Raw genomic sequence first — 13,826 nt, 5'->3', positions numbered from 1 at the left:
ATTTATAAAACAAGTCCAACCCCAGCAAAGTAAAAATATAGGATCAAATATGAATGTTAATATTTACGACTACTGGTTAAATTTTGTCAAAAGCTCTATAGCTTAGCCGCATAGCTTGATCTCCTTTATTCGGAGAACAACGCTTCAAATTTTCCCTCCCTCGTTATTGTCACTATCAAATTACAAATATATGTATATATATATATATATACACACACAAATTAAATGTAAAATAATATCTTAGAAATTAAAAGTAAAAATTGACTCAACGTTCCAATGTGGTTCATGCCAATGCTCATCAAACTGTAAACATCACACTCAAAATGGGGAATTCTTGTCCAACAAAGAATCAAAACAATCAAAAAAAATGCAAACCTCACTTTTTGGAACTAAAATTACATATATGCTATATAGCCTTGTGGTGGTATGACCATGGAATGACAAAAGGAACAAATCTAGAAGAATATAAATTATGAGACAATCCACATGTAGAAGGTTGACCACAGTGTAAGAGAAAATGAAGCCACAGCATATGTCCATAGCATGATAACAGAACATTCACTCTCACCAGCCTCAAACAACTGAGTAATCGTACCTGCCAAGTTCATACGAGTGGCAAACACAATAAGAAAATTCATATGAAAATTATCAATGAAGAAAGAACTGGGGTGGTTCTAATTTTACAGTGGTGAATTGAAGAAATGAGAGGATAAAACTTCCTTTTTCCATATATTTTGAGTTTAGCTATGTATGCTGAGTTACGGAATGCGTTCATTTGGTCTTCAAATGCAATTCTATTCCACATATTAACTTCGGATTTTAAAAATATACAACCTGAAGCATTTCAGGAGTTTATAGGTAATATGGCAAGAGGCAAGTGCCAATGGCCTTGCCTAAGCTCACTCTAATTTCACATTCACACAAGAAGGAATGGATCATTGAACTTACAGAATAAGATTCTAACCTTTTGAACTGTGTGTATCATGCTAGTGGTCAGCCATAGTTTTAGCTTAGTAACAGCAACATTAGGCCAAATCATACATTTCAAGCACACACTCAAGTTATATATTGTGTATTGGATCCAGGCATCAATATCAAAGGATGAATGAATGCTACTTCTTTAACATACTCAGTTAAAAAATCTAGTGGTCTCTTCCAATATGAAACCTTTGCTGAAAGCTTAAAAACAAGGTCTAACGCTTCCGGAAATATATGAATATCTGCCGGCCTAAAAACTGAATAGCCATCTGAACCTGAAGAAAAACAGTTGGCACCTTTTGTAGCTACGGCCACTGTACTTCTGTGCAGTGGAAATGAACTATCTTAAGCTCGATAATGAGCACCAAAAGTTCTAGAGTTTTAAAAGAGAACAATAATAAAAGGATGCTACCGGCAACAAGATCATAAATGCAGAGGACAAGGCAAAGAATCAAGAATTTTCAAACCATAGAAGTTCATCATACCTACACTCATTGCAGGTGGAAGTGCATACTGAAGCATTAGAATAAATTGATATAATGAACTTGATCCCACCATGCCCCAACTGTGTGCAGCTTTCACAATAACAACACCCAAGAGCGGCATTATAATATACCGGACTACTATAACACCTACAACGACTAACACGCCTACTTCTGATCTTCTTAAACCTAAAAGATAGAAGATGTAGTGATTAGGACAAATAAAACTCATTGAGATGAAAATTTGAAATTTATTTTGCCAATTTGAGGCAAAACAGTCTAAATCAAGGTAAGCATGAAAAGATATTAAATTAGTTCAGGAAACTACCCTTAAGCAGGTTTGCTCCCACTATCAAAGTCATAGATGGAATTGTTGCCTCCCTGCAAGTCAGATTTATAACTGATGAGAATAATACACACAATTCTTAAATTAAAACCTAACAAGGTTTCCTCACACCAAGCTTCTATAATTTTGTTTATGGCTTTCCTGATTTTCAAAAAAAAAAAAAAGGAAAAAAAAAATTCAATGGGTGATTAGGGAAGAACTGATGGCTAAACCGAAAGTATACTCTACTGAAATATCCTTTAAAGAGCCCATTGAGGCTTTGTTGCTTGACAACATTGACCAAAAATCCTGTGGTTGATGATGTTATAATGCTTACAGTTCGCTAAGATCATATATTTTTCCTGGATATAGAGTTATGTACAATTGAAAAGGATTATTGACAAATGGGTAAAATTGAGGTACAATTTCTTAAGTGTTATTCCATAAATTCCCTAAATAAATTCAACCACCTAATTTTGCCCATGACATGTTAGCTATGAAGCACGGGTGCGGGTGCGGGTGCGGGTGCGGGTGCAGGTGTAGGACTCGGCAATTTTTGAAAAAGGTGGGTGCAGGTGCGGCGGGACTCGGCAATTAAAAAATTATTTAAAATATTTTTATTTATATTTTATATATTTTTTTACTATTAAAATATTCTTAAAAAATATATTACTATGCCTTGATTCCCAAAACAAAGAAAGAAAAAAGCAAAAAACACAAAACACAACACATAACCAAAAAGAAAACACAAAAGATGAAACAAATATTCAAAATAAAATTGAAGAATGACAGATTTAGGCCACACTTCTGTCGCTTCAAGTCAGGGAAAAGACCTTAGAAGATGTGATGCTAATAGAAGATAGTGCATAGACTATCTCTTGGAAGTTGGAAGCAAGAAAATTAAAAATGTTATATAAACATGTATCTTGCAAGCATATATGAAACTTTAAGGATTTGAAGTGCGAAATCTCGGGGCCATGATAATCAAACCAAGTCTCAACCATCAGGAGCTGTACAGAGTATGTAATAATTAATACCCCAGCAGAGATGCAGAACTAATGATCACACGAAGAGGAGCACTATCACCAATCATTAGCGTTCGAATTGGAGAAACTATTCCGATGATAAACCCTGCAATCTAGAAAAGAAAACAAGTAGTAAATTAATGGCTCCATTCTCACATTAAGCAACAACTTAATATCAAACTTTGTTTCAATTTAGTACACAGACAATCTAACATGCCATAGACAGGTCTTTTGCCTGCTGCTTGTTAAATGAGCTGGAGCGTGGCATGAAAATTTGAAATAAGTCTTATATGAGATTTCAGACTTCAAAGTTCGACCAAAGTACATTCAAATTTTTTTATAGCCAGAGGAAAAAAACATGGAAAATCAATCTTTATACTGATTTCACAGAAGATTGACATGAGTCTCTATCATTCCTTAACTTCATGGGGAGTGCATTTGATCAAGGCTAAAAGTATGATCAAGTTATGTATTTTAAAAAAATAGCAGTGCTATTGATAATGTATAATAATTTATCTGTTCTTGCAATGAATGTAATCCTAAATATGAATTTTTTTTCCTGACAGAAGACTGAAATGTATTCGAACAACCAAATTTGTCAATTTGGTAGGGTTAAAAAAATAATATTATTAAATAGAACTCTCTCAGGTATCTTACAAGGATTATAGACTGAAAACAAACAGATACCTTCTTTCCAAACAACATAAATATTTTGATCATGCAGAATGTGATAAGCATTATGAGCATACCACTCCAATGGTAGATGGTGCGAACAACATCTTCAGATTGATCTGTCCTGCAGACATCTTGATGCACTGAAGAATCTGATTCAGAACAGTCACCTGCCGAAATTTTTTAAAAAAAAGTTTATATAAAAGGTTATAAAATAGAAATAAAAATCATTACTATATTTCTCTTGGTAATCTCTCTGCTTTAAAAGTAGTGTCATTTTTACATCTTATAAGATGTAGTAATTCAAAGTGTTAGAATAATAGTTAAGTGACTAAATTAAGTATTTTTTATTAGTTTCAGTTATTGGGACAAGTGGTACTTTATCACAAAGTATTAGCCACCAACATTAAGAGAAATTTTCTCTCACAGTTATAGGTAAGGATAACGTCATAAAGGAACTACTGCATTGAGATGCTTCAATGACTGAATTCAGCTCCTTTAAGCTTTCTTTTCTCAAACGTGACACACAATTTGAGACAGGGAGATGAATTATGATGTTTGACATTCATTTGTCTGGAAAGGTAAAATAGAATATTACTGTATATATTCAAGTCAACAATTATTGGATCTATGATTTCCTATATCAGAACTACATCTACGTCTCCTGCGTGTCTGCTAACTTGCTAGGTCTACGGAGGGGGTGCATATAAAGGAGAGCTTCCCTTTGATCCTCAAATGCTATGAAAAGCATATCTCCACTAAATAGGATTTTTATGATCAATTTGATGACTACACTCTTCTTAAATCCAAATGATGGTATACATTTTGAGAAAGAAAACATATTTCAAAAGAAAATTTTCTTTGTACTGAAAAAAATAGGCAGTGTGTCGCTTTTGATAGTAATGCTAGCTAGGAAAACCTTTACTTTCCCCTCAGATGTAGTATGAGTCAGTTCAACTTGATCTGCGTGGTCATCAGAGCTTGGACAATCCCTTGAAGGAAGCAGTGGTTCTGTGCAAGTCTCTGGAAATGTTTCTGCGCTTTCGTCAGACAACGTTATGCTGATTGTGGAGTCATGTGTATTGACATCTTTAATGCTATTATTTGCATATACCCGCATTATCATATACACATAAGACCATATATAAATTGCTCCAACCTGAAGCATTAGAGTAATTAAGATATAACAAGTTAAAAATAACATTAATCTCATTGAAAAATGAAGAGCAGTAAGACATGCTAAAGAATTTCCATTCTTGCAAAGGTAGGAATTCTCTTAGACAGACATTGTCAGTGAAAGCCATTCAAAAAGTGGCTGTAACTTAGTAAATCAATTCAACTGCCAGCTGGAACATGTTGTAGCTAAAATTGCATGGACAAACATCCTAAATTCATATAATGACTCTTTTTTCTTTTTTCTTTTTTCCTGTGGATGAATACATATGAGCATAAATTGTTACATTTCTCTTTTAGGCAACTTAAAATATTAGAATTGTAGATCATACCGCCATAGAAAGTGAAGCATAAGCTTCTCCATATGTCGAGCATGTGGATGAATCCCCAAATGGACTGTTTGTTTCATCACAGACAGCTGGGACAATAATGAGAAGCAAGTTTCCCAAATTTCCTGTTCACATTTCATTAACAAAACCCCCACGAAATATCAAACTTGTGACAGGATAATAGCTCCTTCCATATTGTTAAAGATATCAAGGCTAAATCCTAGTCAAGGCCTAAGTCTGCTGTCCATATTCGTTAATCCTACTTAAAATGCAAGCAAAGAAATCTTCATTTTACTTGTATTGTAAGTCAGGTAACCCTAAGAGTTAGCCTTCCATAAATACCCTACAATGGGTTCAATATAATTATCATCAATGATGTAATCATCAATGATTTTCGCACATGAACATAGGCTGTTAGACTGAAGTACGTGCAATCTCTCTACATTATTTTATTTTCTTCTTTCTTTTTCCCTAGAGCCCAAATGAATGGAGAGGATCCTAATATGTTATAATAATTAACCATTAAATTTACAAATTTTCTAATAGTTACTTTGAGATAATTAGTAATTTATTATAGTATCAAAATTAGTTTAGAGGATTAAGACATCACAGAATATCAGAAGAATATTAGAAAGATATCCAAAAGCACCTGCGGAACAGCAACCGATTACAAGGCCATGCAGATGTTTAGGAGTTCTGGTGATTTTAACAAGTATCCATGCAAGTACTGAGCCAATAATAAAGGTGAGAAGGATATTCACTGGCATGAACCACCTGCACATTTGCATTTGTCCTATAATTACTTACCCAGCTATACATTATACAAACAAAGATAAGAAAAAATAGCTTCATTGAATTAGATGAGATCCCCCCCCCCCCCCCAAAAAAAAGTATCGAGAGGAGTAGGGAGATAATAAAACTTACAATGTAACAAAGCTGCTGAGAGTAATGGTTTCAGATAAGTTGCTAACCATGAGCGCAGGAGTGAACACAAAAAATACAATCTGTTACATACACAAAACTAAAAAAATGTTAATCCTTGGTGGGTGAGTGCATATGCGCGTGAATGGGAGGGCGAAGGAAGTAGTATCTCATAGAACCACTGTATGCAATGACTAAGTACACCCAGAAGTTTCTGTTTGGAAGGCCGAGTTGTGGTACTTATTCATTAGTCAAGATAAACTCCCACACAAACACAAAGAACTTAGTATCTTCTATCAAAATTATTGTACATTATACCAGCCAAGACATGTGAAAATGATAGTGTGGCTAGATTCAGACTGTACACGTGAAGCAGTTGTAAGCAAAGGAAAAGGAAAGCTGGCTGAAGGAGGGATCTTTAGCTCGTGCCAACAACGTGACCACTTGGGGGAAGAGTGAGATTTGCACTTGACATGGACAACCAGCATTTGCGCAAAAGGGAGATAGCGATCTCCCATAGTCAAATGCTACATAATACCCTTTATTGGTTGAACTCATGCTGGATCACTGTTAAAAACACATGTGTCACTCCTAACATCCCTAATGTCCCTTTCTTTGTCCAAGGTTTGCCCCCACATAGTAGCAGAGTCGCCCTCAATTCCACTACCCTAACATTGGCGTGCTTTCTCTCTCCTCAAGCCGTTACATAGTACAATAGTTGTATTAAGATTCAAATGAAGGAATCACGGTTTGACACATATTCTCATGTACTTGGTAACACTCCTCGAACTATAAGAGGAACGTGTTACTAAGCCATTAGGGCAAAGACCTAAGGAGAAAACAAGAGAAAAGCTAGAAAGTTTGGGTAAGAAAGTGAGGTATAGAGAAAAAGACATTTTTTGGGGAAGAACATCACCATTGTACAAAAACCTTGATTCTTCTTTACATAATAGAGATCATAAGAGAGTAAGGGACATTGCCCTTGCTCACCTGTGATTTTTCATCAATTTCAAAGGGTTTTCCACATATTTCCACTGTCTTCCTTACTTTTCATGTTATACTCTCTCTTTTGCTTGACATTAAAGTGTTAAAGTTTTTACTTTTAGTATTCTTAGGCTTTTCACTTAAATGTACCGTTAGATCCGTCACATACTCTCTTACACAGTCTAAAGATCTAACTTGCATATACAATTAAATTCATTCAGTGATGATTTTTCATAGAATAAAATTCATCTTTTACCAAATTTCATAGTAAAATCCTTAAAGTTTTTATTTTCAATATAAATTACCAAAATGAGTATAAAAAAAATTCATTTGAAGTAATGAAGTTTTTAAAGAGATTAACTATTCAAAACTTTAATAGATAGAAGAACACATTTTATTATACAAAATAAAGTTGGAAAAAATAAAATACCTTCTCTATAACTACTTTTTTTTTATACACCTCCTCTATAACTACTAAACCAGTTAGGAATTTTTTTATTTTTAAGAGCGTTGTTGGATTAATTCAAATATTTTGGGTAGCTCTTAGGCTAAATTATTAAAATGTTAAATATTTATACGTAATCTACATAAATTTTCAAAACAAAAAAAAAATTGGGGGAGCTATCATGTATGTATCTTTGCACTTGACTCCCTCACATGCAATGAGGAAGCCATTTGCATACAATAGGTCCATAAAATATTTTTCCCGATGATGAGCAAAGACAAAAGATTTTGTACATAGAAATAAAGCAAAGCATAGCATAGAATAATAATATGTCCTTTAGAAATTGCGGGGGTGAAAACTCCTGAATAAACATTTGGGCTTTGGGCCTGATTGGCTGGTACCAGTTTTTTTTTTATCAGGGACTCCAGGCCCACAAATCAATCTGCATTGTAAAGGTCCAAAGAGTGTCCGATGAGGAATGTCTCCTCGGACAGGCCCGGCAACGACCCCGGGACTTGCTAAATGGGTTAAAGGCAGAATTCTGGAAAAACTGATGGGTAAGAGGGTGACCCAAGCACCCTCTAGAAGAGAGGATGTGAGAGAAATATCTAAGGAAAAGGCTGCTACCACCACATTAAAGACCCTGCATCTACCTCCCTAGCCGCATTAATAGAGAAATGACATCTGAACAGTAGAATTTAGCCTCCCTGCTATTATTTGAAGACTTCAAGAAGGTGGTGGATGGGATAAGTATCCAGGGGGGAAAGATTTGTATGACACGTGTATGAACCAGTGAAGAAGAGATATATAAGGAAACGAAAGAAGAAAGAAGAAAGAAGAGGGGATCTCTCTGCATTTTTCGCTGAGAGGAAACAGGAACTAGGAATTGTAAACTTTGACATAGAAAGAGAGCATATACACATATTGTTCTCGGCTTACATCCGAGAAGACCTCTTTGTCATATTTGTCTACCATTTGTTTAGATTGTGGCACTTTAGTTTGTTAATCGAACTTCCAACATCTTGAACCTAGATTCCAAACTCATTCTCTATAAGTTTTATTGTATAAGGCTCATTGGGCCTGAACCCAACACTTGTTTTTGGGCCCGGGTGCAATTGTGCACTTACAGAAATATATAGGAGGCATCTGCACAATTATTAACTGAACCTGGAATTTTAGCAAAAATATGGTTTAAAGCATTTGAAGATAAGGATTTGGACCTCGATTTTTAATTAAATGAATTGAATCAAGTATAAGAAGGAGTAAATTCTTTCCCTTGATGAAATTTATGGATGAATTTAAATTTTATTAATATATAGATTTAAGTAGAGTTAAAATATTATTTCAAATTCATAATATCAAAAATGTTTTTGTTGTGGCGGAATTCTCAAAATGCAAATTTATTATGTATTGTTAAATTCGTATAAAAAATTATACTAGGAATTGTTCTTTAAATCCTTTATCTTGAACCTAAATTAGTGTAATTAGATGTATGTGATGAAAATTATTCAGTACTCTAATATAGTGTCGCGGTCCTCTAACTTTCACATGAATGTTTGCCGTAATTTTAATTAATAGAACCTTCCAAGCTAAAGAGTGAAACTGATATGTCTCTATTCAACAAAAAAAAGTTTATACAACAACCTTATGTTTCATAAAAATTCACTCCCCTCTGTGCTACTCACTCCTACATGAAACAAAGGTTTGTTTAAATAAGTGCTGTCAAGATGTTGAAATAATCATGTAGGATCACAACTTTGATTTCAACCTTTTAAGTATACTTTTTGTCCACACAGACAGAACAAGTAGTAGTATGTTAACACGTGGCTTGGTAGCAGCTTTTTACGAAAGTGCATTTTGAAAAAGCGAACAATTCTCAATGGATTAAAATCAAAACTCATAATTTTAGCTTCAGTGTCAAATTTCCATGACACCCGTTAATTAAATATATATAAGCCATGCCGCTCGTCTAAGACCCAAACTAGAGCAATTGCAGCAGGAACTAAATAGCTCCATAGCTATTTTAGAGCATTTACAACAGTGGAGTTAAAAATTTAGCAATTTAGCTCTACTAAAAGTTATTTTATCTATTTTACCTATACACATGCTGCAGCAGTGAATCTATTTTAGCTTTTAACACAATAAAATAATATAAACATCACAATAAAATAATATATCTACCACAATAAAATAATACATCTCACTACAATAAAAACACCACAATAAAAAGGTAGTGTGAACACAAAATAAAAAATTAATTTTTATTTTAGCTCTCATGAACAGTGCACATCTATCTATAGATGTGCACTATAGCAATGAGCTAAAAAAATATAGATTTAGCTCCACTGCTGCATGCTTCTTTTTGGGGTTTTGGTGGAGTTAAAATAGCTATATAGCTATTTAGCTCCACTGCTGCAAGTGCTCTTAGTTCCACTTTAAACACAAAAAATTCTTTTGCAGCAGTAGAGTTTAAGTAAAAAAATTTAGCTCAGGTGCTACAATACTCTTATATCAATACATGAGCATTATAGTTGAGAGTTATAAAAAAAAAAAATTATTCACCTTTCTAATTAAATTGTAGTTAAATATTTTTGGAGTAGTGAAATATATTATTTTATTGTGATGTTTATATTATTTTATTGTATAAAAAGTTAAAATAAATCTATTGTTATAATACATTTTATAAAATAAATAAATAAAATAGATAAAATAACTTTTTATAGAGTTTAATTGTAAAAATTTTAATTCCACTATAGATGCTCTATAAAAGCAGGAAGTGACCCCCGGCAAAGAAAGGAATCATTGAACCACTAGTCAAATCTTCTTTAAACACCCACTTCCGCTTCCACTTTCCATTGACAGGTTTTAATTTAATTTATTGGGTTGGGTTGAATTGTCAACAACCAAAAAAAAAAAAGGTGGTTGGGTTGTCTGTGTGCGCGCGCATGGGTCATGGGTGTCATAGAAACAAAAACAACGCTGGAAGTATATGACTTACATTGTTCAAATGATGCCTTCCTTCTGGGCCCAAAAGACCTATCCGATCTATTGCAAGCAGTAATCCAATGGCAGTGATGAGGAGCGTTTTCAGAACTGGCATCAATGCAACAATGAACAGATCTAGAAATTCCATTGCGCACGCACCAACACTGCTTCTCCACTCTAAGGGAAGTGACCAAACCAAACCCCTACATTCAATTAATTACTAGTTTCAAAAAAAACATGGTGGGCATGCATATAGGATAACATGTTGATTAAGATATACCACCCGTCTATCTCTATCATTATTATTGTTGCAATTAGGTAGAATCCTATTATATAGTGTTGGACTTTTTAATGGTAATGTCTATTCTTGTCGGAATCACTCTTTAGTCTTTTCTTTACAGCATCAACATAACTATAGAGTTTAGAGCATTTAAAAGTAAAAACCCAAAATTTTCGAGTTAAAAAACAATTAACTTCACTCTCAACAAAAACTCGAAACAGTCTGAGACTGTTCTCTACCAAGAAAACTCTTGTTTTTTTTCCCTCCCTTCCATGATAGACAAAAAGTGAATGTTCTCTCAAGTAAAATAGATAAAGTTAAAAGAACCAATCTTAAATTAGAATATATATATATATATATATAATAAATAATTTTGTTAAACAAGTAATTGATGAACTTTGGATTTTACATGTCACATGCATGGATATGCTAAGGATGCAAACCATTGCTCTAAAGATTGAATTGAAATATACATATGTTTCTTATTTCTTCTCCTCTCATGTCTTTGAGAAATCGATTTTCATTTAAAGAAGATGGCATAAGAGAAACGTCTTCCGCCAAGAAAAAGAACAGAAATTCTCCACAATCAGAGGCAGTATTATGTCCCCTAATATTCACTTTTGAGTTTTGACTGCTTACCAGACAACTGTCTCTGTCTCTGTCTCTCTCTCTTTCTTTAATATTTCCTAATGACCTTATAACCAATAATAATTCTTTGAACGTTTCCTTAACTTAGACAAAAGTTATTTCCCAATGACCTATAAACAATTTTTTTTTTTAATGATTCCTTAACTTAGATAAAAGTACTTAGTTACCTGTTGGTATAAAGTCTAGAATACCTTTTTTTTTTTTTGTTGATATATAATTTTGAACCCAGCTTCACTCTCAGCCAGAACTTATAAGAGAAGAAGGTAACAGTTGAGCTAGAGTTCACTGACAAAATGATTTTTTCTTTTTCACAAATATTAAGAGATGAAAATATACAGTACTAAACTGGAATAATGAGAGAGAGCTGAAGCTACAAAGCAACCGGCCAGCTAAAGACCAGTAATTTACAGGCCAATTGAGCTGAAATGGAATTGTTAAATGAAGACAACCTTAAGTAGATCTGGAATGCAAGTTGAACTTATAGTAAAATGAATAATAATGAAATGAACAATATTCATGCAGCCGGAGCATATTACTGAAAAGAAGTAGTAATTTACCTAGCGAGCTACTAACAGGGTACCAGAGCTGGTAATTGATCGATATCCTGTGCAAATTCAAGCTAACAAGGATGCCAGTGGCAGTGGAGGTACAGAATATCAGACTCTCAGTCACCCTTGTGTTTCTGTGTGCAAATATATGGCGCGCACATGCATCTCTCGATCCCTTAACTAAATTATTGTCCCGTTTCTATATTGGAAAAGTCAACATTACGTTTATTTAGTGGAAAACGCAAGAAGATAACTCTCTGCTTCCTGTCTCAATCTGAGTCGTCTGAGAAGGAAGAATGAGAGCATCTGTATTGTGTAATATTAGTAGAAGCTAGTGTAACATCAATCACGTTTATAAAGAGGAGATTAACAAATAGTGACTTTATTGTTATTATTATGAGAAAGAGCGAGAGAGGAGAATAACAATTATATAATAATATGAGAAAGACATACTGTAAAACATGTTGCATTAGCAAGCTACGTACTGTATTAGCTATGCTAGCTACTAGCTAGTAGCTAGCCAGTTGTAAATTAATTAATCTGTGGCCAAAGACAAAATGAAAGGGATCTTATCACTTCCTGTGGGTCCACAACTCCTTGAAACCACGACCCAGAACCTCATAATTAGTCATTAATCATTTTTTTTTTGGAGGAGAAATCAAGCATATATATTGTTCAAGATTCTTATTTCATTCGTGAATTATCCCACAAAATGAAGTGAAAGGAATCCCACTAATCCTAGGCTCCTAGCGACTTTAACATGTGCTTCACCTTCCATTCTTCAACGCAACTACCTTTCTTTTTTATATTTATTTGTCTCTTCCTGGGTCCGTAACCAGTATTAAATGCGTCTGACTCAACTCTGAATACTACATTACTGCTCACTCACTCTCACCACCATTATATTAATTAGTTCCTGTACGTAATTAAATAAAAAAGAAATCTAACTGCTAGTACTACTGTAATTCGTACTTTAGTGTCCAGTTCAGTAATGCTCATTTCATTTCATGTCATGAGTGCTTCATCCTGCAGCCTGAAGAGATCCTTGGAGAGCCGTGTGTGTATATATATATATATATATATATATATATATAGAGAGAGAGAGAGAAAGAGAGTCCGAGGTGTGCCAATAGCACATATTAAATTATTTATTTTTAAAAATATTTTATAAAAAATTGAAAAAATAGTAAAAAATTTTCAAATTTTTTCAATTCTTGATAAATTTTAAAAAAAGATTGTATACTATTTTGTGTCATAAAGGCACAATATAATTAGTTATTTTTGAAAAAAAATTCTAAAATTAAAAAAATATTAAAATTTTTTCAATTTCAAAAAAAATATTTCTAAAAGTAAATATTTTAATATATATTTTAAAGGCCCGTATTAACAGGATTATATAATTAATTTATATATATAAATTAATATGATTAAAGACTGTTGTACGTCCTCTCTTTCGAGATTTTTGATTTTTGGGGGTGATGCGTCTGATGAGTGATGACCGTACACTATGCGAAAATGTCCAAATATGTCACATCCTCACCACAGTAATGCATGCCTATACTCTTTCTTTTTTTTTTTTTTATATTTTTTTTATATACAATTTCTACTTTAACCTAATCTAAATGTATATATATATGTATATATGAAACTCCCTCCTAAAAACTTGAACCTCAATTCTTACCTCTCACATTCTATAAGCACTTATATTTGTGAAGTAACCAACTGCATACTCTTATACTATAAAATATGTAATATAAAATAGCAAACTTGTGCTTCATTACAAACTAGATGTAAATGCATGATTAATTAGGAACCTCAATCAGGATTAATTATACTATTATTCATATCAACAAAAAATTATACTATTATTACGTACTAATATACTCCTTATATATATATATATATATATATATATATATATATATATATATATATATATATTATATACATAACACAAATATATTATTACTTTTTTTTTTTTGAGAATAACAAATATATTATTACTTAAAAAGCAACACTCACCTGTTTCAC

At 33.1% G+C, this 13,826-nt stretch overlaps 1 protein-coding gene across 3 annotated transcripts; it reads right to left on the bottom strand.

The window, feature by feature from the left end:
- Window positions 1–221: 221 nt before the first annotated feature.
- Window positions 222–12,203, bottom strand: LOC142625614 (protein PIN-LIKES 3-like). 3 transcript variants are annotated; one of them, XM_075799271.1, is made up of 11 exons: window positions 11,805–12,203; window positions 10,333–10,522; window positions 5,909–5,988; window positions 5,634–5,758; window positions 4,988–5,109; window positions 4,402–4,641; window positions 3,560–3,652; window positions 2,823–2,923; window positions 1,789–1,841; window positions 1,464–1,649; window positions 222–595 (listed from the first exon to the last, which is right to left on the bottom strand). In XM_075799271.1, the coding sequence occupies exons 2-11, from the start codon at window positions 10,465–10,467 to the stop codon at window positions 471–473; spliced, it is 1,260 nt and encodes a 419-aa protein (XP_075655386.1). In that variant the 5' UTR covers window positions 10,468–10,522; window positions 11,805–12,203; the 3' UTR covers window positions 222–470. The 3 variants fall into 3 exon arrangements, with proteins under 3 accessions (XP_075655386.1, XP_075655388.1, XP_075655387.1); XM_075799273.1 differs by having other exon boundaries at window positions 4,408–4,641; window positions 11,805–12,193; XM_075799272.1 differs by having other exon boundaries at window positions 10,333–10,496; window positions 11,805–12,110.
- Between the last annotated feature and the right edge of the window lie 1,623 nt (window positions 12,204–13,826).

Source organism: Castanea sativa, chromosome 2 (assembly GCF_040712315.1).
Source record: "Castanea sativa cultivar Marrone di Chiusa Pesio chromosome 2, ASM4071231v1".
NCBI classification, from domain to species: Eukaryota; Viridiplantae; Streptophyta; class Magnoliopsida; order Fagales; family Fagaceae; genus Castanea; species Castanea sativa.
Note: the sequence above shows the minus strand (reverse complement) of the source record. Positions and strands in the feature narration are given on the sequence as shown.